This window comes from Muscardinus avellanarius, assembly GCF_963383645.1.
Source record: "Muscardinus avellanarius genome assembly, chromosome: 16".
In the NCBI taxonomy this organism is placed as follows: Eukaryota; Metazoa; Chordata; class Mammalia; order Rodentia; family Gliridae; genus Muscardinus; species Muscardinus avellanarius.
The window spans coordinates 16590694-16614351 of record NC_137802.1 but is presented as its reverse complement, the minus strand read 5'-3'; the positions used below and the strand labels follow the sequence as shown (position 1 = coordinate 16614351).

The following is a 23658-nucleotide window of genomic DNA, read 5'->3' as shown; positions in this document are numbered from 1 at the left end:
GTTAGAATTTTATGAAACAGTAAATTTAGTACTTTTTTTTTTGGGGGGGCAGGTCTGGGGATGAAACCCAGGGGCAACTGACCTCCGAGCTATACTCCCTGCCCTATTTTTTATTATTTTTATTTATTTATTTAATTTTATTTTTTGCGGATCTGGGGATGGAACCCAGGGGCATTTGACCTCTGAGCTACACCCCTGCCCTTTTTTTTTATTCTTTATTTTGAAACAGGGTCTCACTAAGTTGCAGAGGGCCTCACTAAGTAGCTGAGGCTGTCCGCAAACGGATCCTCCAGTCTCAGCCTCCTAAATGCTGGGATTACAAGCGTGCGCCACCACACCCGTCTAAAATTTAGTACTTTTTCTAAGCAGAAGACAAGATAGACTTGTGCTTGCTTAAAAATGTTCTCACCGAGTGTGGTGGTATGTACACTTATAGTCCCAGTACTTGGGAGGCTGAGAGGAGGGTCACAGGTTCAAGGCCAACCTTAGCAATTTAGGCCCTCCACAACTTAGTAAGACTTTCAAAATAAAATAAAAGCCGAGTGTGGTGGCACACGCTTGTAATCCCAGCATTCAGGAGGTTGACACTGGAGGAACACTGTTCACGGCCAGCCTCAGCTACTTAGTGAGGCCCTCTGCAACTTTGTGAGACCCTGCTTCAAAAAAAAAAAAAAAATAGGGCAGGGGTGTGTAGCTTGGAAGTCAAATGCCTCTGGGTTCCACCCCCAGACCCGCAAAAATAAAATAAATAAAAATAAAAATAAAATAAAATAAAAATAAAATCGGGCTGGTGTTGTATCCCAGAGATAGAATGCCACAAAAAGTTCTCAAAAAAAAAATATATATATATATATATATATTGGTATTGGGGATTGAACCTAGAGGCATTCTACCTCCAAGTTGGGCCCCCAGCCCAATTTTATTTATTTGGAAACAGAGTCTTAATAGGTTTTTGGGAGCCTTGCTACATTGCCGAGGCTGGCTTTGAACCTGCAATCCTCCCATCTCAGCCTTCCAACTACTGGGATTACAAGCGTGCGCCACCTGGCTCACTTTCTCAAAATTTTGATGACACTTTGGAGAAAAGTGATACAAGCTTAGGAGCCAGAGTAATTGTCAGAAATAGCAGTTAGATGAAGCTAGTTTCGGAGCAAAAATGAGATGTTTGGTTTTGGCTACCTGGAGCTCCGAGTGTTGGCAAGGCATGCAGATAAGCACTTTGTACTGAGAGTAACAGGAGCGTTGGAGCTGGGAACCTCCACCTGCACCCAAGCCTGGCCAGCAGCTCTGAGGCCCTGAGGCCACTCCTGTAGAAACAAAGACATGACGGAGAACAGTCTGATTAACAGCATCTTGGACTCTGCTCATCTTACGGGTCTCCTACATCATCATCTGCTCAACTTCAAGAGGGAAACCTCAATTCGCCCTTAGGGTCCCTGTCTCTAGCTCAACCCCATCCAGTCCCCACTCGCCGCGATGACTTCTGAGGACAAGCAGCTGGGTGGTTGTGAGATACAGGGAGGGCGAAGCCCCAAACATCGTAAGAGACACCTGTGCATGCCCTAGATTTTGACCACCTTGGTCTGAATCCTGGCCTTAGTACTTACCAATAATGTCCACATTTTTTTTTTTTTTTTTTTTTTTGGTGGTACTGGGGTTCCTGGAAGCCCTTCTACCTCCGGGCTACACTCCCAGACCTATTTTTACATTTTTATTTGGAAACAGGGTCTCCTAAGCCAGAGCGCGGGGCTGGCTTCGAACCTGCGCGATCCTCCTGTCTCCGCCCCCCAAACGCGGGGATTACAAGCGTGCGCCACCACGCCCGGCCACATTTTTTTTTTTTTTTTTTTTTTTGATGCTGGGGACTGAACCTAGGGGCATTCTACCTTTGAGCTACATCCCCAGTCCTGTTTTATTTTTTATTTGGAAATAGGGTCTCACTATGTTGCTGAGGCTGGCTTTAAACTTGAGATCCTCCTCCTGTCTCAGCCTCTCGAGTACAGGCATGCACCACCATACCTGGCTCATGTCTGCATTTTTTTTCTTTTTTTGGTGGTACTGGGGGTGGAACCCAGGGGTTTTCTACCTCCGGGCTATACTCCCAGACCTATTTTATATTTTATTTGGAAACAGGGTCTCACTGAATTGCTGAGAGGCTCACTAAGTAGCTGAGGCTGGCTTTGAACCTGTGCGATCCTCCTGTCTCAGCCTCCCAAGCGCGGGGATTACAAGCATGCGCCACCACACCTGGCCATGTTTACATCTTTAAATGAGGATAACAGAATGTACATCACAGGGTTGTTGAAGGATAATAGCATGACGCAAACTAACTACTACAAAAAACAATTGTTCTTGCAAACAGCATTATTAAGGGTTGTTCATCCTGAGGTATCTTCTCTCCTCATGGACTCCGGGCTTTTGGTGACACTGAGCCACTTCATGAACTTTCTGAAAATGTTCAGCCTAATGTGAGCTGCTTTGATAGCTTAAGACCAAAGGAGCCGGGCGTGGTGGTGCACGCTTGTTATCCTTTGGTGATTCCTTTGGTCATTCCTGTGTCCAGCATCAACAATTCACATAAATACCCAAACTAGATGAAACCCGCACATTAACTAGGTAAAAGGAAGATAAATAATCTAAGATGAAGAAACAGATGTGAGGAGCTGGTGGCTTTTTCTTGCAGTGCTGGGGAGTGAATCCATGGCCTTGTGTTCCTGGGCAAGAGCTCTACACCTGCAGTCATGGTGGTCTTTTTTTAATAGCCCAGGAAAAGCAAGAGCTGGGTGTGGGGGAGCACACCTGTAATCCTAGTACTAGGGAGGCTGAAACAGGAGGATTACAAGCCAGGTCCCCAGCAACTTAGACCAGGTTTTGAAATAAAAAGGGCAAAGGGCTAAAGGTGTGGCTCAGAGGTAGAATGCCCCTGGATCCAACCCTCAGTACCAAAAAAAAAAAAGGAAAATGGAGATGAGACTTAACTGTCTAACTGGGAGTGGGGACAGATTTGACAGCAAATGCTCTGCTGTTTTTCAAGCAGGTAGCTCAACACAGCTTCTAGATTCTGCCTCAGAGTACCTGCCCAAAGTGTCCCCAAAGAAAGCCAACAGTGGCACGACCAAGGGATGGCCTGAATCTCATGTGGATGTGTGGTGCTGGAGATGACCGAACCTAGGGCATTCTACCTCTTAGCCATACTCTGAGCCCTATTTTATTTTTATTTGTTTTTTGAGGTACTGGGAATGGAATCCAGGGGCATTCTACCTTTGAGCTATACCCCCAGCCCATTTTTTAATTTTGAAACAGGATCTCACTCAATTGCAAAGAGCCTAAGTAGCTGAGGCTGGCCTTGAACCGCGATCCTCCTGTCCCAGCCTCCCAAATGCTGGGATTACAAGTGTGGACCACCACACCCGTCTTCTATTTTTATTTTTTGTAATGGTCTCACTAGGTTGATGAGATCTTACTACTTGGTAAGGCTGTCATCAAACCTGAGATCCTCCTCTCTTAGCCTCCCAGGTCTTAGAATTACAGGCCTGTACCACTATGCCTAGCTCTTTTTTTTTTTTTTTTTTTTTTGTGGTACTGGGGTTCCTGGAAGCTCTTCTACCTCCGGGCTACATTCCCAGACCTATTTTTATACTTTTTTAAATTTGGAAACAGGGTCTCTTAAGCCAGCACGGCTGGCTTCGAACCTCTACGATCCTCCTTGTCTCCACCTCCCAAGCACAGGGATTACAAGCGTGCGCCACCACGCCTGGTGTGTGTGTGTGTGTGTGTGTGTGTGTGTGTGTGTGTGTGTGTGTCTGGGAATGGAACCCTGGGCATTCTACCTCCGAGCTACATCCCCTGCCCTATTTTTTATTCTTTATTTTGAGACAGGGCCTCACTAAGTAGCTGAGGCTGTCCGTGAACCGTGATCCTCCAGTCTCAGCCTTCCAAATGCTGGGATTACAAGCGTGCGCCACCACGCCTGGCTTATTTTGAAACAGGGCCTAAGTATACTGAGGCAGGCAGCAAACCAGCAATCCTCCTGTCTTAGCCTCCCAAGTACTGGGATTACAAGTGTGCACCACCATACCCTGCTGAGGTGCAGCTTTGATAAGGAGGGGATAGTTTTAAGCCTGGAGGATGTAAATGAGAGGAAATATAAAATAAATTCATAAGGGACGCCTACAGTCAAGGTAAAAATAGCGAAGAGAACGATAACACCTATTATTACTGGAGGACCCCACTCGCATAATCACCGAAGTCACCACAGCTCCCTGCATTGAGAGAGCCTGTTATTGCCCCCTGTTGACAGACAAGGAGATTGCAGGGACATGCTTTAGAGGAATAGTAACTGGGCCAAGCTCAGAGTGGTGACATGTTGAAGCTTTTTCACTGACATGGTGACATGTCAGTGTGGATCTGAAGCCCAACTCTAGGAAGCTAAAGGCGGCGAGTGGCCTGGGAGGGAGAGCAGCCCGTCCAGGCGGCAGGAGGGACGGCAGCAGCAGGAGGGGAACAGGTCCCCACACTGGCTGCCAGGCTCTGCAAGGAAGAAGCCAAGCGCAGCCTCCACTAACCACCCCTGCAAACTTCTTCCCAGCTCCTGGTGCCCCATATCCGCTACACCATGGAAATCAACACACGGGCCCGGACCCAACTCATCTCAGACGGAGGGATATTTGATCAGGTAAGGAAGGACTGGAGTAATCACCCAGCTCTCTATGGTCTGACCTGCCGCCTTAGTGATCTCAGGCCACCTGTGTGTGTGTCCTGCTCCAGAACCCAGGAGCCCTGTGCCGTTATAGACAAGACTTTAAACCTGACACCCAGCTCTGCATCGCTAGTGTAGCAGTAGATCCTGGCCCTGGCCCTCAGCCCTGGCCCTCTCTTGTCCCAGGCAGTGAGCACAGGCGGAGGGGGCCACATAGAGCTGCTGCGCCGGGCGCTGGCTCAGCTGACCTATCGCTCCCTCTGTCCTCCTGATGACCTTGCTGACCGGGGCCTGCTGGGAATCCCAAGTGCACTTTACGCCCAGGATGCTTTGCGGCTCTGGGAGATCATTGCTCGGTAGGTGAGAGGGGCTGGGAATGAAGGGGAGTGGGAGATGGGGAGGGGCTTGAGGTCAACAAAGGGCAAAAGCATCTCTCCAGAGGGGGCTGAGAAGCAGTGAAAAAGTTGTGGGTGGGGTCTAAAAGTGAAGAGAGGGGAGTAGTGTGTGCAGTGAGGAGAACTGTGGAGGGAGATTGAGGGATCTGGAAGAATCAGGCTTTAGTAGGAAGAATGGGTAGCAACCATAGGTAGAGGATTCCCAGAACTACCAAACTTCATTCCCTTCCTTTCTGCTGGCATGCAAAATATCTGGGGAAGGTGGGGATATATGTTAGTGGCAGAGCACTTACCAACCATGTGCAGGGCCATGGGTTCCCTCCCCAGCACTCCAAGAGGAAAAATATAATACCTGAGGAATGCCCCCAAAGTCAAATCTTGTAGAATCTGACCAGGCACAGGGACAGGCGAGCCCACTGGGCAGAGGCCCCAGCAAAGAGGAGCAGAGGGCGGAGGCTGGGCCTCCTGCGGTCAGAGCTCAGCTTCCGTCTCTGGGCAGGTACGTGGAGGGCATCGTGTGCCTCTTCTACCAGAGAGACGACGTGGTGCGGGGGGACCCTGAGCTGCAGGCCTGGTGTCGGGAGATCACTAAGGTGGGGCTGTGCCAGGCACAGGACCGAGGTAAGATCCATCCTGCAGATGAGAGTTTTTGGACACCCTGCCCTCGGGGAAAGGACCCAACCCCTAACATCCCCTCACTCCATTTGTAAAAACATCTGAATCCCGTCCATACATCCGAAGACTCGGGATAATTCTAGATACCCGAAGGCTGTCCTCCTACCAAACTCTAGCCATCAGCCCCGTTCCTGCCCTGCAGCATCACACCAGGCCAGACACACGTCCGGGGAGGCTTCTGCCCAGGCCCTGCAGGGCTCAGGCTCATTTTCATGGTTCCATTTTCCTGCCTGAAGATATAAAATGGGAAAGGTTTCCCACCAAGACCCATGGCAGCCCACCCTGGCTTTCCTTCCTCCTCCTCCCTGCTACCGTCCACCACACAGAACTCAGGCACCCTGTCCACTTGCCAGAGTGCAAAGCTGTTTCCAGATACAACCTCAGTGCTACCCAGGCACCAGCTCAAACCTGACTCAGTACATGGATCTTTGAGGCTCAGGTTTCCTTGGTCAGTCTGGCCTTTGGTCCCCATTTCCCGCACTCCTAGCCAGGATCTAAACACTACCTTACTTAACCTCAACTCCCCACCGCCACCACCACATCTTAACCTCCAGGGAAGAAACAGCCTTTCCTGAGCTCTTCCTAGGTTCATCCTCCCCTCTCTAATACACGGGCCAGCCTGGACTTCTTTAAACATCCTTCAGCCCCTGCCCCTCACTTCTCACACACCTTGAAGTCCATCACTTGCCTCCAGAGGACAACTACAACCCTTTACTGGGGAGCCAACATGCCCATGTCCCGAGATGCAGCGGACACCTGTGCACTGCAGGAGCCTCTCCCTCGGGAGCCTGTGGCCTCCCCCATCCTTCTACCAGCAAACGTTCCCTAGTGCTTCTCGGTCCTGTCTCTGAGGCGCCACATAGCCCAAAAGATCCTTCTTCCTCTTCCTGGCCATTTTCTCCCCAAACAGTATCTACATATAGAAATTAGGAACAAATATTCACGCTGTCCCAGTCAGTGTGGACTGCTGTATCCCAGTTACATAGACTGGTTGGCTAATAACAAGAGAAGTTTATTTCTCGCCATTCTGGAGCCCGGAAGTCCCAAAGCAAGATGCTCGCATGTTCAGGTTCTGGTGAGGGCCCCTTCCAGGCTGCAGACAGCTGACTTCGGACATCCTCTCTCTATCTGAGTCCTGGAGGTGGGACCAGGGGCACTCTACCTCCTGGCTACACTCACAACCCTTTCTATTTTGAAACAGGATTTCCTTGAATTGCAAGAGCCTTGCTAAGTTGCTGAGGTGGCCTCAAACCTAGGAGCCTCCTATCTCAGCCTCTCAAATACTGAGATCACAGGGCACTGACGTCATTAGTAAGGGCTCCACCATCATGACCTAGCCACCTCCAGATACCATCACAGTGGGGAGTAAATTTTAACATCTGAATCTGGAGGGGACACATTCAGCCCGTGAGTTTATGTTGGAATGTTCTCCCGCTGCAATGGTGTTTAAGGTGGAGCCTTTGGGGATCTCTGCTTCTCAGTCCTGTCCTTTAGGTTCTACTTCTCTCACTCTCTTGTTCATATTAATTATTTTAATTTTAATTTATTTTATTTGTGGTACTGGGGATGGCACCCAGGGGCATTCTACCTCCGAGTTACACCCCCAGCCCTATTTTTTATCCTTTATTTTGAAACAGGGTCTCACCAAGTTGCAGAGGGCCTCATTAAGTAGCTGAGGCTGGCTGCGAACCTGTGATACTCCCATCTCAGCCTCCCAAGTACTGGGAGTACAAGTGTGCACCACCACACCTGATCTTATTTTTTATTTTGAAAGAGTGCCCTCAACTAAGTTGCTGAGGCTGGTCACAAACCTGTGATCCTCCTGTCTCAGCCTCTCAAGTACTGAGATTACAGGCATATGCCACCACATCTGGCCAGATTAATTAAATTTCAGCATATAAATCTCTTTTATCTTTGATTTTCTCACCTATAAAATGAGATAATTATATATTCCACTTAATGGAAAGGATTATAGTGTCTTTGAGGACCCCCATAACCTCTAGAAAATAAGTGGCTTAAGATAACCCTTATGGGCCAGGCGTGGTGGCGCACGCTTGTAACCCCCTTGCTTGGGAGGCAGAGACAGGAGGATCACGCTGGTTCGAAGCCAGCCTCGCTGCCTTAAAGAGACCCTATTTCCAAATAAAAAAACTATAAAATAGGTCTATAGGTCTGGGAGTATAGCCTGGAGGTAGAAGGGTTTCCAGGAACCCCAGTACCACCAAAAAAAAAAAAAGATAACCTTTATGAGCCAAGCATGGTGGTGCACACCTGTACTCCCAGTACTTGGGAGGCTGACAGGAGGGTCACAGGTTCAAAGCAAGCCTCAGAAACTTAGCAAGGCTTAGTAAGGCCCTGTTTTTAAATAAAAACAGGCTAGGGGTAGAATAAAATATAGCTTGAAGGTAGAATGCCCCTGGTTCAATCCTCAGCACTACAATAAAAAAAAAAAAAAAGTAACTCTTATAGAGCTGGGCATGGTGGCACACACCTTTAATCTCAGTACCCGGAAAGCTGAGATGGAAGAATATGGCAGTTCAAAGACAGCCTCAGCAACCTAGCAACAACTTGTATCAAAATAAAAAATAAAAGCCAGGCAGGGGGCACATGTGCTTGTAATTCCAACACTTGGGAGATTGAGACAGGAGGATCACAGGTTTGCAGCCTGCCTCAGTAACTTAATGAGGCCTTCCACAACTTAGTGAGACCCTGTTTCAAAATAAAGAATAAAAAAGGGCTAGGAATGTAGCTCAGAAGTAGAATGCCCCTGGGCTCAATTCCCAGTACCCCAAAAAGTGAAGTGCAGAGAGGTTAGGGAGTTGGCCAAAGGTAACCACACTATAAGTGAGAGGGCCAGGGTCAAATCCTATGTCTGACGCAAATATGTCTTAATAAATGAACCAGCTAGGCATGGTGGCGCACGCTTGTAATCCCAGTGCTTAGGAGGCTGAGACAGGAGGATTTGACACAGGTTTGAGGCCAGCCTCAGCTACTTAGTGAGGCTCTCAGCAACTTAGTAGGACCCTGTTTCCAAATAAAATATAAAATAGGTCTGGGAGTACAGCCCGGAGATAGAAAACTCCCTGGTTTCATTCCCAGTACCACACACAAAAAAAAATAAATTTGTAAGTGAACAAATACCCATCAACTCTAAAATATGGATCTACCGCGCATCAGTCTTCATTTCTTTCCTCTGATTCTGCAGCCTTTACATCCTGTTCCTTTTCTGCCCAGGTTTCCCCATCTCCTTCCAGACCCAGGCTCAACTCTGCCATTTCCTTACCATGTGTATCTTCACGTGTACTGTCCAGCATGGAGCCATCAACCAGGGCCAGGTATGGATAGCTAAAAGCCCAGGTCCCTGAATCCAAGTGTCGGGACCGTGGGAGACCCAAGGGAGAGATGGGGATTCAATCCTTAAGGATCAGTGTCCTAGGGTTGCAGTTTCTTCCCCAGCTGGAATGGTACGCCTGGGTCCCTAATGCCCCGTGCACAATGCGGATGCCCCCACCCACCTCCAAGGACGGTGTGACAATGGCCACAGTGATGGGGTCACTACCCGACATCCAGCAGTCCTGTCTTCAAATGACCATCACATGGCACCTGGGTCGCCGCCAGCCAGACATGGTGAGGAGGGACCCTAGGGAAGGGGGAAAAAACAGTTGGAAAGGAAACGTCCCAGTTAGGGGCTGGCTTCGGGTGCCTCTGTCTTCATACCAGAAACTAACTGATCCTTTCTTCTTCCCTTTCAGGTACCTCTGGGGCGTCACAAAGAAAAATACTTCTCAGGCTCCAAGGCTAAAGCTGTGCTAAGCCAATTCCAAAGAGACCTGGAAAACTTGGAAGTGGACATTACAGCCCGGAATGAGCAACTTGACCTGCCTTATGAATATCTGAAGCCCAGCCATATAGAAAACAGTGTCACTATCTGATCCCCAACTTGGAAGGTGTCACATCAGCTTTAGGACTGACATGGCCATCTTGAATATTGAATATTATTTTTTCCTAAGTCTTTTCTGCCAAGGGTTTTTTTGTTTGTTTGTTTGTTTGTTTGTTTGTTTTTGCAGATCTGGGGATAGAACCCAGGGGCATTTGACCTCCAAGCTATACTCCCTGCCCTATTTTTTATTCTTTTTTTTTTTTTTTTTTTTTTTTTTTTTTTTTTTTTTTTTTTGCGGGTCTGGGGATGGAACCCAGGGACATTTGATCTCCAAGCTATATTCCCTGCCCTATTTTTTATTCTTTTTTTTTTTTTTTTTTTTTTTTTTTTGCGGGCCTGGGGATGGAACCCAGAAGCATTCAACCTCCAAGCTACACCCCCTGCCCTATTTTTTATTCTTTATTTTGAAATCAGGTCTCACTGAGTTGCAGAGGGTCTCACTAAGTAGCTGAGGCTGTCCACGAACTGCGATCCTCTGGTCTTAGCCTCCCGAATGCTGGGATTACAAGCGTGTGCCACTACGCCCGGCTTTATTTTTTATTCTTTATTTTGAAACCGGGTCTCACTGAGTTGCAAAGGGCCTCACTAAGTAGCTGAGGCTGTCCGCAAACCGTGATCCTCCGGTCTCAGCCTTCTGAATGCTGGGCTTACAAGCGTGTGCCAGCACGCCCAGCTTCTGCCAAGGTTTTGATTCTACCCCCAACTAAAACTTCTGCATCAGTATCCCACCAGAGGGAAAAACATTTTTTTCCTGTAAAGAGCTAAATGGTATTTTAGGCCACACAGTCTCTGCCACAATTACTCAGTGTTCCCATTATAGCAAAGAAGGCAGCCGCAGACAATATATGTAAGTAAATGAGTGTGACTATGTTCCAATAAAATTTTATTTATGGAACTGAGATATGAACGTTACATGTCATAAAATATTCTTTCAGCTTAACCATTAAAAAAAAAAAAGAAAAAGCTGGGCATGTTGGCTCACTCTTGTAATCCCAGTACTTGGGGAGGATCACAGATTCAAGGCCAGCTCAGCAAATAATGAGATACTCATCAACCTAGCAAGACTCTGTTTCAAATTAAAAATGAAACAGACGTGGAGGAGTCACTCGGAGGTACAATGCCCTGGGTTCAATCCCCAGTAACGGGCGCACGCGTGCGCTCTCGCTCACCCAGCCGCCCTCCCTTTCTCCCTTCCCGCCCCCCTCAGCATGGATGGAGGAAGAGAGAGGAGATTCCTTGGAAGAAATCAACTACATTAGATAATTCTCCTCTCCCAGAAACCAGACTCCATGCTTGGTGGCCAAGGTATAGACTCCTGACTCTGAGCCCTGGCAATTTCCTCTCCACCCTTTTCTCTCCTCTTCAGGCAGGTACCTCAAAAGTCCCTAAGTAAGAATGGTGTTTCTGGTAAATATCTTTGTCCCCAAATGGCTTCCTTCTCCTAACAGTCCCAAACAAAAGAAATGTAAAACTCATTTCAAGGCCACTTTTCTAGTTAACCTTAAGTGCCTAGTGAGGCCAGGCGTGGTGGCACACACCTGTGATCCCACTACTTGGGAGGCTGAATCAGGAGAATTATAGATTCGAGGCCAGTTTCAGCAATTTAGCGAGGCCCTCAGCAACTCTGTGAGACACTGTTTGAAAATAAAAATTGAATAGGGCTGGGGTGTAGCTCAGAGGTAGAACGCCCCTGAGTTCAATCCCCAGCACCACACACATATCCACAAATGCTCAGTGATCTCTATGTCTCCCAGGCTCCAAGTTCTTTCTCATAATCCTTTTAAGGCTAGTAAACACAAGCCGGGCGTGATGGCGCACGCTTGTAATCCCAGCATTTGGGAGGCTGAGACCGGAGGATCACGGTTCGCCGACAGCCTCAGCTACTTAGCGAGGCCCTCTGCAACTCAGTGAGACCCTGTTTCCAAATAAAGAATAAAAAATAGGGCTGGGGGTGTTGTTTGGAGGTAGACTGCCCCTGGGTTCCATCCCCAGTACTGCAAAAAAATTTAAAGAAAAAAGAATATTAAGCACAAAATAAATGCAAAAGTACCATGAAGTCATTCTAACCCGTGATATTTCTTTGGTTCTGGGGTCTGGTGGTCAAAATGATCTTTCTTAATACACTGTACACAATGGGTAAAACAAGCTTAGTGCAAAACTGTTCTTCACCCAAGGACCTGGGTTCAACCCACTACCAAAAAAAAAAAAAGTGTTCTTCCAACACCCCTATTTTCCTGAATGATTACTACAAACTTGTCTCTCACTAGTGAAGTATGCAACCTTTTTTGGAGAGGAGAGTCTATTCGTATTTTTAAACCCTGTATGCTACCTTGCTCAAAGGACCCACAAACAGTTCCATTAGTTAGCAAGGAAGCAAAATGACATTTTTGTACATTTATTTCATTCTCCAGTACATGTAGTGGGGCTGCTCACCTTCACAACTCACTCATTGAGTCAGCTTTTCCTGGACGTTTCCTAACCCCATATTTTTTCCTGGATTTGGCCTCAAGAACTGTACAGTACTCCAGTGGGACTCCAGTGAGAAAAAAAAAACTATACAGTACTTCAAATTACATTATTTAAGAGCACCATCACCAAGAACCTTCAGCAATTTTCAAGCGTTCCAGCCACGGCAGCATGCTTGGCCTCCGGAAGGAGCTCCTATCTCCTTTTACCGTGTCAGAATAACTATTTTAAAGGACGGAAGCCGGGCGTGGTGGCGCACGCTTGTAATCCCAGCATTCGGGAGGCTGAGACCTGGAGGATCGCAGTTCGCAGACAGCCTCAGTTACTTAGAGAGGCCTTCTGCAACTCAGTGAGACCCGGTTTCAAAATAAAGAATAAAAAATAGGGCAGGGGGTATAGCTCGGAGGTCAAAAGCCCCTGGGTTCCATCCTCAGACCCACAAAAAAATAAAAATAAAAATAAATAAAGGACGGAAAATAGGCCGGGCGTGTTGGCCCACGCTTGTAATCCCAGCATTCGGGAGGCTGAGACAGGAGGATGGCGGTTTGCTGATGGCCTCAGCTACTTAATGATGCCCTTTGCAACTTGGTGGGACCCTGTTTCAAAATAAAGAATAAAAAATCAGGCTGGGGTGTAGCTTGGAGGTAGAAGGCCCCTGGGTTCCATCCCCAATACCGCAAAATAAAAAAATAAATAATAAAACGGGGCGTGGTGGCGCACGCTTGTTTTCCCTGTATTCGGGAGGCTGAGATAGGAAGTTCGCGGACAGCCTCAGCTACTTAGCGAGACCCTTCGAAATGCTAAGACCCTGTTTCCAAAAATAATGAAAAGACTAAAAAAAAAAAAATAGGCCTGGGAGTGTAGCTCGGGGGTAGAATGTCCCTGGGTTCCACTCCTAGTACCGCAAAATGAATGAATGAATGAATGAATGAATGAATGAATGAATGAGGAATAAGTACAAAAAAGCCAGACCTGCGCTCTCAAGAGCAAATTTCTACGTCTCAACTTACCATTTCCACATCACGGGAAAACACCCGAGACTAAGGTACCCGAGGGACCAACCAGCCGACTCCAAGCCGCTCCTCCCAACAGCCGGTTACCCCAGTTACCAGGACCTCAGCCAGACTCAGACACTTCCGGATGTCTGGTTAGCGCTAGGTCCTCGTCACGTGACTTGACAGCTCTGCTCACGTGACGCGCCCGCCTCTTCCATTTCGACGAGGGGGGGGAGACGCGAAGAAACCGGAGGCCCTCACTCTTGCAGCACTCCCACCCCAGCTGCACAGGTCAAGAAGGGCTCCCGGAGCCTCTTTCCGTCTCGGACCCGCCTCCTCCCGCCAGAGTCCCGGACCCGAGGAGCCCCTGCCCCGCGGCCGCCCCCTTAGCCCCCCGCGGGGTGGTCGGAGCCGGAGGCCACGCCCCCGCCGCTCGCTCCCTGCCCCGGTCCCGGCCAGCAGCTTCCAGGGCCCCTCGGCCTCTCCGCCCAGCTCACCCTCCAGCCTAGCCCGGCTTCTCTCTCCATGGCGTCGCTCCTGTGCTGTGGGCCCAAGCTGGCCGCCTGCGGCATCGTCCTCAGCGCCTGGGGAGTGATCATGTTGGTGAGGGGACTGCGGCTGTCGCCGAGAGGGCCCGAGGGGCTGCGGGGCTGGGGCGGAAGGACGGGAAACTCCGGGCTTTAGGAAGCCGCGGGCGGGCCGCAGGAGCCGGTTGACTAACTGAGCGCTGGAGAACGAGACATTTCTGAGATTAAAAAATGGGGAACTTGGAGGGAAAGGGTGCTGGGGCAGTTTGTCGGCCCATCAAGGTAAGAAATAGAAGAGTTAAGGTCCTGAAGTGGATGCTGTAGGTGGATGGCTGTTACGGGGGAAAGGGATGCTTCTTCCTGAAATGAGGAGCTTAGAGCCTTGTTACCCCAGGACCCTGCTCGCTGCCACTTCCAGAAATATGAAGTGACAGCTCTCCACCTCTAACGCCCTGTCCCGTGATAATGACGCCTCTGGGAAAGAGGACAGTCGAGGGGGAAAAGCTGCGCTGTGTTCCTGCCCGTCCCAGTCACTCGTCCCAGCGCCCCCACTCCACGCCCTATTCCAGGTGGCTGAGTCTGAATCCAGCCACAACCGCCCCGACTCCCAGCTCGTTCCGGTTAATTCCAGGCGAAGGTGTTGTGGCCACTTTAGAAATGGGAGGTGTACGTGCAGTGACCAGGATGTTAGGTTTCTGAGCTCAACAACCTACCTATTCCCTTTTTATTTATTCCCTTTTTTTTTTTCCCAGATAATGCTAGGAATATTTTTCAATGTCCATTCTGCTGTGTTAATTGAGGACGTTCCCTTCACGGAGAAAGACTTTGAGTAAGTGGTCTGTTGGTGAGGAGGGGCTGGGTGCAGGTGGGAGGTGGCCAGACCTCTGGTCCGAATTATAGACAGGGTATTGCCAGAGGCTGGATGTTTGGGACTCTGCGGTTAGAGAACTGGTGCAGGAGAGCTGCTCTTTAGAAGATAGGGCCTGGAGGTACAGCTCAGTGGGAGAACTGAGCGGTTAGCAGGCAAGGCCCTGGTTTCAAGCACCAAGAAAGGAGAGACGCAGTGTAGTTAGGTGCTAGAAATCAGGCTTCAGCATCCACCCTGAACCCACTAGATGAGGTGTGGCCTCCTCAGGTACTTCACCTCCCTGTGCCTCAGAGCACCTCTGCAAATTGGGTCCTATAATAGAACTCACCCCATAGCCGAGAAGACTCAGGAATACTCGCAAACAGTGCCCGGTGCACAGCAAATGCCCTGGACTGCAGTGGCTGACGCTTTGCTTTCTCCTCCCCCTCAGGAACGGCCCTCAGAACATATACTCCCTTTATGAGCAAGTCAGCTACAACTGTTTCATCGCAGCGGGCCTCTACCTCCTCCTCGGGGGCTTCTCTTTCTGCCAGGTTCGGCTGAATAAGCGCAAAGAATACATGGTGCGCTAGGGCACGCCCGTTTCCCCTCGCCCGTTTCCTCTATTTAAGACTCCCCGCCCGGGTCTGGTCCCACGCATTCTGGCGCCCTGTGCGGGACTCGGTTTCCCTGGCTGAATCCCCGGCTCTCCAGTGTCTGGCCTCCAGTCCCTTCTCCTCGTGCGGTACCACAATAAAGAGATGCTGCTCTCTTAAGCCTCGCGTCCGTGCTTGAGTGAGGGGCGGGCCGGGGCTAGGGCGGGAGGTCGGACTCTAAACGGGAGCCCCGACCCCGGGAGGGAAGTGGAGTGCCGCCGGCCGGAAGCGGGGCGGGGCCTCCCACTCGTCCTTCGCGGCGCCGCGGCGGCCTGGGCGGCTGTGATTGGCGGAGCGGGGAGTGGCAGGGCGTGAGCCAACCCGGCGCGGCGAGGGCGGGACTTCCTGCGCGGGGTCGGAGCGGCGCCGCGGCCGGGCTCTCCGTGCTCCCGGCTGGCGCGGTGGCGGCGACGGAGCGTCTCCGTGAGGAGGTGCGCGGGGCCATGACGTCAGCGTCCACCAAGGTTCGACCTCGCTCGCGGACAGCGCTCCCTGGCGGCCACGGGCGGGCGGGCCCCCTGCGTGGCGCCGGGCGGGGGGCGGGCGGGAGGCGAGCCTGGGTGGGGCCAGGGGCTCGGGCGGGACCGCGCGGCTGTGCGCCGGCCCCCCGTAATGCTGCCCCGCCCCCAGGTCGGAGAGATCTTCTCGGCGGCCGGCGCCGCCTTCACGAAGCTCGGGGAGCTGACGATGCAGCTGCATCCCGTGGCCGACTCTTCCCCCGCGGGGTACGTGAGCCCGGCCGGGACGTGGACGCCGGGAGCGGACGCTCGCTTGCACCCAGTCGCAGGGCAGGGCCAGAGTTTAGCTTCTCTCTGTACCTGACACAGCGCACTGGTGTTCATAAATGATTGTCGAGTGAGTGAATGAATGAGTTGAAGGTACAGACAGGTCCACCGCCCGGACTCCCTTTTTACAGTTATCCCTTGCTGCGAACCGACAGACCATAAGATAGATCATCACCACTACCGCCCACCCCAAATCTCAGGAAATTCCCTGGGGCTGCCACACACTGTTCGGGGGTTCTGTTTGTAAGGCCCCTACTTGTTGAATTGGTTTCACTTCAGCTGCTGTACGTTGCTGAGGGAAGAGAGGTATTCTGAGGTGGCCGTGGATCCAATTTCTAATGGTTGGAGGGTCCCCAGAGACTTTTTTTTTAAAGGCGGGCCTCTTTATGAGTCCCCGGAAGGGGCCCTAGAGACTGGGGCAGGGGAGGAGGTTGGTCGACTGTGGGCTGGCTCCACACCCTGCTCCCATTTTTGCTATTCCCCTCTCCCCTTCCGACAGTGCCAAGTGGACGGAGACGGAGATAGAGATGCTGAGGGCTGCTGTGAAGCGATTTGGGGACGATCTTAATCACATCAGCTGTGTCATCAAGGAACGGACAGTGTGAGGGAGGGTGGCTGGCAGAGAAAGGGGGGTGGGCAGCTTTCTTCCTCCTTACCCATTCTCACCACTATTCCATCTTCCTCAGAACTCCCAGCTCGGCATCACCTACTTTGTTGCTAGTTTTGTTAGCATTCCCTTGAGGACTGAGAGAATATAAGAATTATCACAATTGATAAGTTCCTACAAGGCTATGGTAGTCAAAACCTTCCAAGCAGTTGATTTTAGGGGGCATGAGATACTCAGCTGTTGTATTTGATAATGGGACTTTCCCGGTTACTTATATATAGATCTTTTGAGACTCCAATGTTTCCAGGGATATTGTGATTCTGAACTAGCTGATCAGGATCTACTAATAAATCTCAATCCGTGTGTAAATCACCACGCCTTACTTGGTGGCACTACCCATCCATGTCGCTCTGCCAGAGGAGGGCAGAGGGATGACTCTCTGGCTACTCCATTCAGGGCTTCACTCTTCACACTCCATCCTCCCTCAGTGAGTGCAGAGCTTCAGGAACAAGGGAACCCCGCCAACAGGTTGGGGCCCTGACCTGAAGTCCTAGGAAGGGGCTCCCAGAATACCTTCAGAGTGGCCCATTACCCCTGCACCTTCCCTCTTCCCTTAGTCCCTCTGATGACTCCTAACCTGCTGTCTCTTCTCTTCAGGGCTCAGATAAAGGCCACTGTAAAGCGGAAGGTGTACGAAGACTCCGGCATCCCCCTTCCAGCCGAGTCACCCAAGAAAGGGCCCAAGAAGGTGGCATCTGGTGTCCTTTCGCCTCCTCCAGCCGCCCCTCCTCCCAGCAGCTCCGGTGCCCCTGAGGCCGGGGGTCCCCCCATAAAGAAGCAGAAGGCCGGTGAGGACTATGGAGTTGCTGCCTAGGGTAGGATTAAAGGTCCCATCTGAGATTCAGTCAGAACTGGGCCTGGGTCAAGGGGCAGATCTGTTTCTCTCCCCGTGGTGTTTTCAGGGGTGGGGGGACACAAAGCTTTGGCGAGCTGGGGAGGGGAGTAGTCAGGCCACCTAGAACCTAGCCTATGCCCCCTCCCAGATGTGACACTCAGTGCTCTGAATGACTCCGACGCCAACAGTGACCTGGTGGATATTGAAGGGCTAGGAGAAACTCCTCCAGCCAAGAAACTCAACTTCGACCAGGGTAGGAGTCCTCCTCCTCCCGCACTGGCTGGGGGGGTGCTCACCTGATGGCAGGGGAGGGTCTCAGCAGGAGCCCCTCTGTCATGCAGGGGCTACTTTGGAAGGGAAGGTGCTCTCAGTGCAGGGGATGGGGTCAGTAAGTCGCAGGGTATGTGGGGGGAGGTTGCCTGGGAAGCATACTTGGGGCTCCCTCCACCTCGGTCATCTTCCTTCCTGTTCAGACAGCCTGACCCTGGACTCTGGCCTTCTCGCGACCTCCGCTGATGCTCCTCTCCTCTCCTGCTGAGCCTGCCGCCTCTGGCCTCTCACTGTTCACCTGCACCTGTGGATTGCCCGGGACTCTGAGCGAGGCCTGCGTTCAAGAGGGTCTGAAGGCCGTGGGAGCCGTTGGCCTGTGCCTGGCCACCGTCTGCGTCCTCCCCTGACCTCCATCTGATGGACATTTTTTATACTGACAACAATAAAGATTTCTCTCTCAGCCTGGTGCTGCCAGCTGCCACTCCTTCGCCCTCAGGGCCGCACCCCTCAGTAGTCCTCACCACCCTGCCTGGAGCAGCACAGCCAATACTGGCAGACTCGCTTCCCAGTGCCAATATTTCTGTGCTGCTAGAGCCAGGGGAGCTGGGTGTGGGCAAGGACTCCCTTCGGCTCACTGGAGTAAGAGCTTACTCCGGGGGCAGTGTTCCTGAGACTCCCCTGGAGAGTTTAAAGGGGCCGCTTCCACTGCGCTCAGACCCTCTTCTCCCCCACCTCACAGGAGCTTTGTCACAAGGCCCCGGAGACTTTGTGTGTCGCTTCCCAGAGTGGCCTCCCAGGGCCAGGCCTCAGCGGTGCCTTTCCCACCCTCGCTCTAACACCACAGTGTGGTTTGGACGTGGCCACAGTGCCGTACAAACCACAGTGTGCTGCTGGGGCGGGAGCAGGACTGGGGTGGGTTGAGAGGAACCGAGCACAAGGCAGTGCTGTGAAGCCCCGCTACAGACAGGCAGGGAGAGAGGGCGGAGGGAAAGGGAAACATGGCCCCCCAAAGGGTTGGGGTGAGTCAGGAATTGGGTCGGCAACTAGAAGAGGTGCCTAGAGGGTGAGCTCAGTGTAGTCAGGTTGCAACCATCTTCCCTGTGTAGGAACTCAGGATCCCTAGGATGGGGCCAGGGGCAGAGGAAACTGAATGACAGGGTCCTGCAGACAGCCTCTGGACTCCAGACTCCGCAAGGGCAGACCCGAGGCTTCCTGTGTCTGTTCTTCCCCTCCCAGGGTCAGAACTCAAGAGGAACACGAAGAGAGACAGAGGGCCAAGGACAGAGGGTTGGGAGTTGGCAGTCCAGAGGTGGTGGGGCTGCAGCACGGTTGGGAGAGGGGGGCCGGAAGTCGCCCTGGGCCCTGGGCCTGCCACAAGATGGAGGCCAAAGGCAGGAAATGGAGGCCAGGAGGGGAGGGAGCAGGAAGGGGGCTCTCTGGACCCCTGGAGCCAGGTATTCAACCCCAGTGCTGTTTCCACTCCCTGTGAACCCCCAAGACCTGTGCTTCACCCCCACAAGAACACCCATCAGCCTACCCACCAGGCCCAGGCAGGAGGGCCCACCCCAGAGAGCCACGTTTAACTGAAACGAACATGCTGCTCCCCACCCCCACCCTGGGCCTTCCCTTGGCCTCTTCCTCCTGTCCAGGGCTTGATTTTTACAAAGCACCTCCCAGAACACAAAATCCAGGGGCTAAAACCCCTTCTGCAAATCAAAATGCTACCCTATAAAACCCAAGTGTTACCTCCCCATAACCCATCTCACCTTTTACTGTTCCCCTTCCGACACACCCCCCAAAACTCTTAACAATCAAAAAGATCTAAGATGGTGTGTGTAAGCAGTCTTTTAGGCCCCTGAGGATGTCACACTCCCTCCCCAAGCCCCCTAGTTATCCCACATCAAACACTACCAAGATCTCCTGCTCCTCAGTGTGCCCCCAAAGTCCCCAAACAACAGCTGCCCCCACCTCCCACCCTCGGCATAGCCTTTGTAGGGGTGAAAGAGAAATCAGACACTATCCTAACGGCCTGGGAAATTGGGGGGCTCTTTGCTCTTAGGCTTTGGCTTCCACCTGGGGGCTGCAATTTAGGAGTAGAAGAGAAAGCCTCTCCAATCATCCCCCCAATTCCAAGACTGACAAAGCCCAACCCCACCCCAGCACGTACCTCCAAACCCCCCCCCAACCGCCACGTCTCTCCTGAAAACAGGGGACACTTTCCTCCCCACTTACCTCAGCTACTCTCCCCTGAGATCCTGGTCCCCTATTTTGAAAGGAGCAAAATTTGGGGTGCATCCCTCACATTTGGGGTGCAGGAGAAAGGAGCGGCCCCAGTCGCATCGCTGGCCTCCTTCCTTTCGGCTGGCTCAGGGACTGGGGAGTGCCCTGGAGAAGGGGGGTCCCCACAAGAAAGCTCTGAAGGGGGTTCCTCCACTCCCAGTTAGAATTGGGGACACCCCCCCAAAACCCGTCCCAGCCCATCCGTCTCCAACTCGGCGGGAGAGGCAGCTGCAATGCCCCAGTCAGATTCCCCCAACACTACATTCCTCACCCCATCTAGAGGGGTCCTGGGGCCCCCAAAAAATCTCCAAAAAATCTAGGATGTTGGGAAGACAGTCCTGGACTAGCTCTCCAAATTTGGGGTCCTTAGATACCCCCGTTTTTTCAGGAAAATTCCGTCTTTCGCCTGCCTCCCGCCAGCCCTGCTCTGTCCCGATGCCAATTTTGGAAGTCACTCCCTCCTTCCTCCTCCCCGTCTCTCCAGGCCCCCCCGCTTGGGGGCTAGGGTCCAGGACACCTGGCTTCCAGACCAGGGGGGGGCACTCCTCAAAGGGCTAGGGGCCAGGAGGTCAAGCTCATTTCCCATGTCTTAAGGGAGCAGGAAAGCCCGATCCTCTCTTCCCCTCCCCCCTGGCTAGTCTCGGTGGTGGTTTAGGAAAGCCTGGAGGATTGGAATCTGCCATTGCTGTTGCACAGGCAGTTTTTTTTTTTCCTTGGGTTGGGGGGGTGGGCGGTGGGAGGGAGAGAGGGGAGGAGAACCGCAGAGAGCAGGGACCCAGGCGGGAAGAGCCGGCCTGGCTTACCCTCTAGCCCCTGCTGCCGTAGGGAACCCCTCCCCCTCAGCTCACCCACACTCCCAGCTCTCTGTCTGCTTTCTGTTTGGGGCTCTTAGAAAATCAGGGTACAGGAATCCCTTCCGTGTATCCCACCACCACTTTTCCTTGCCACAGTTCCAACAGCACTGCCCTGGTCAGGGGTGTACACTTTCCCAAAAGACACCCCATTTTCCTCCACCTTCCCCCAAAACAAGGTGTTTTCCCAAAAGAAGTTGGGGTTCAGAGTCGGAAGCCACCTTTTTTCCCCTTGGATCTAGCCAAGGCACACAGTAATAAATCCATGAGGAGGCAAATTTCCAAATTTCTCCCTTTAAATCTTCTGCTTATTTGGGGGGGGGTCATTAAAGAAAGATATTATTAGAATTTGGGGTGAGAGGTAGCTATATGGAAAAAACATCCCAAACTAGAAACCTGTTCCAAATTAAGTGAATTTCTAAATCAGCCTCACCTTATGATCTATCCTTCAGCCTCAATGAATGTGCCTAGAGGATGGCAAAACAACCCAAAATAAGGACACCCCAAAACTTTAGTCTTCTATCCTGGGGCCCCTTCGCATTGCGTCTTCCCCTGGAGAAAGTTTGATAGCTATCTGTGTATACACAGAAATATCTTCACCTCAAAATAAGTCTCTGCAAGATTCAAATGTACAACTTTGTTGCCCCCCCAACCCATCCCAGACCCCAACCCCAGAAAGCCGTCAAACTTGTTCCCAGCTTCCTATTACGTTTCTCCTTGACATAATGTTAAGCTCCATAATGGGTTTCAGGTCCCCAACCATCTAATCTGAGATTTGAACTGTATATGACACCCCAGACTGTACCCCCAAAATCAGCATGAATATTCTGGCTCTCCTGATAGTCCAAGGTAACAGGAATGAACAGAGACTCCCGACTGGGGTCACACACACCAGAGGCCCTCAAAACTAAATACTGGTCCCACTGCCCATAACAATCAACCCCCCATAACAGAGGTACCCCACAACTGATCTCCGCTGTTCCTTCTTGTCCTCCAAGACACACTCCAAGTGAAGGGGAGGGGCCCCGCCCGCACAGGCAGCTCTGCGGTCTAGACTCCACCATTCCTGGTCAACTGTATACACTCCTGAGCCCCCAGCTTAAGCGCTCCTCCTTTGAAGCTGATCTGGCCCCTGTTCAGATAACCCCCACCCCAAACAAAGTGATAAGGGTGTGACCCACCACTGGCTTCCAGATCAGAAACTTAAGGGCAAGGTATCAGACCCCTCCTGGCCTCTTCCCTTCCCCTGCCTGTCTTTGTCAGCTCACCCCACCCCGTTTTGTATTAATGTTCACTAAAAGCTCAGCTTTAAAGACGCCTGGATAATAACTAGAAAAGAGAGCCCTGGGCTCCAGGCTCTAGCTCCCCTCTTTTCCCACCCCGCCCCTCGCTCGCAAAGGCCCAGCTCAGTGGGAACCCCAGCTGAAGGAAAGTCTCCGGGCCCCTACCTCTACCCCGCTCTGCCTAATACTCCCTCCCCTAAGAAAGGTGCAAAATAAACCATCGCAAAGGGGAGGTGGCCGGAGGATTCAGCAACCCAGACCGACTCCATCCTGCGCCCTGGTCTGAGCACACCCCCAGCCGGGTGGAGACGGCGGGGAGAAGCGAGGCTGGTGCTTGTCCGCCCCCTCGTGGAAGGATCCAGGCATTGCCGGGCTTTGCTACTTGCCGCGCTGGACCCCGGCGTCCCGCCAGCCTCCAAGCCCAGCCGACGCGCGGGCGCTCCAGGCCCTAGCGAGTTGGGGCCGGGGGAGAGCGAGCGGGCTTTGGGAGGGAGTTCGTGCCTCTGGATCCCTAAAAGGACTCAGAAGAGAGTGGGGAACGAGAGGCCGGACGCCTAGGTCTCCCGAGCGGCTCTGGGCCCCCACCCGGGGCTTTCCCCACCTCCTCGAGGGGAAGCAGCTGGTGGAGCCGTCCGGTCGCAGGACAATGAAAGGAAACGAACTAGAAATCATATCCGCCCTCTCCCACCCCGCCCGGCCAGAGCCCCCCACCTTTTGTTACCCTGTTTGAGGCGCCTGTCATTCAGACCACACCTTTCCACTCTCTGAGACCCCACGGAAGCCCACTATCACCTCCCCAAATCGGGCGCCTCGTTGGGCTCCCCTTTTTTCTCTCTTAACACAGTACATCGGGAAGGGGGAGTTTGGCTGCGTTCACTACCTGCTGCAGCAGGTTCGTGCACCCCCCTTCCAGAAGCCGAAGCACCAGTTTTCACTGTCCCAGGTCCTCCGACGACCCAGGGCCCCTATCTTTCCAACCTCGACATCCCTAAGCTTCTCCCCAATTTCAATACCCCAAACCTGGGTTTCCACTTTTAATAACCCAAACTGCCCCGGCTTTCTGAGGTCCCGCCTTTTGAGACCGAGACCCCGCCCCGGGCTCGCCATCTGGAGAGCAAGAGAGGAAGGAAGGATACAGACCCAGGCGTTCACCCCACCTCCACCCCGCCCCCGACATCCCGGAGGGATAAAGGGGCCCGAGGCCGAGAGGGAAGCGAGACCCCGCCCCCCCTTGAGGAGAGAAGCCGCAGCCCCTGCAGGACGGGGGTAAGAACGAGACACTGAAGGGGTTACCTCCTGGGCCCCCCAAAGAGGGTTGGGGTTTGTTGATGGTGGAGAGACTGAGTCCCAGAAATTGTGCCCAACTAGGGATGGATGGGGACTGTAGAGGGCAGAATTCCGCGCTTGGGGAAAAGAGCTTCGACTGGGATTTGGAGGGCTGTGCACCGCAGGTCGTCTGAGGTCCCCGGCCAGGGCCAGGCACCCTA

The 23658-nt window shown here is 52.3% G+C and overlaps 3 protein-coding genes across 7 annotated transcripts in view; all 3 read left to right on the top strand.

Annotated features, from left to right (window-relative positions):
* Positions 1-9701, top strand: part of LOC308275080 (polyunsaturated fatty acid lipoxygenase ALOX12-like) — a gene marked incomplete at both ends in the record, with an annotated part of 176883 nt that extends 167182 nt beyond the window's left edge. For all 3 annotated transcript variants that reach the window (XM_080713099.1, XM_080713100.1, XM_080713098.1), the window contains 6 exons: positions 4589-4675; positions 4886-5055; positions 5594-5715; positions 9004-9104; positions 9226-9396; positions 9522-9701. In XM_080713099.1, coding sequence (XP_080569225.1) covers positions 4589-4675; positions 4886-5055; positions 5594-5715; positions 9004-9104; positions 9226-9396; positions 9522-9701 — 831 coding nt within the window. The remainder of the gene's footprint in view (positions 1-4588; positions 4676-4885; positions 5056-5593; positions 5716-9003; positions 9105-9225; positions 9397-9521) is intronic.
* A 3994-nt stretch (positions 9702-13695) lies between these two features.
* On the top strand, positions 13696-15137 carry RNASEK (ribonuclease K; the record flags this gene model as incomplete). Its single annotated transcript, XM_080713140.1, has 3 exons — positions 13696-13773; positions 14450-14526; positions 14996-15137. The coding sequence occupies 3 exons, from the start codon at positions 13696-13698 to the stop codon at positions 15135-15137; spliced, it is 297 nt and encodes a 98-aa protein (XP_080569266.1).
* A 506-nt stretch (positions 15138-15643) lies between these two features.
* On the top strand, positions 15644-18025 carry BACC1 (BPTF associated chromatin complex component 1; the record flags this gene model as incomplete). 3 transcript variants are annotated; one of them, XM_080713134.1, is made up of 6 exons in its annotated part: positions 15644-15664; positions 15831-15925; positions 16485-16586; positions 17250-17440; positions 17636-17740; positions 17961-18025. In XM_080713134.1, the coding sequence occupies 6 exons, from the start codon at positions 15644-15646 to the stop codon at positions 18023-18025; spliced, it is 579 nt and encodes a 192-aa protein (XP_080569260.1). The 3 variants fall into 3 exon arrangements, with proteins under 3 accessions (XP_080569260.1, XP_080569261.1, XP_080569262.1); XM_080713135.1 differs by lacking the exon at positions 17636-17740; XM_080713136.1 differs by lacking the exons at positions 16485-16586; positions 17636-17740.
* Positions 18026-23658: the final 5633 nt, after the last annotated feature.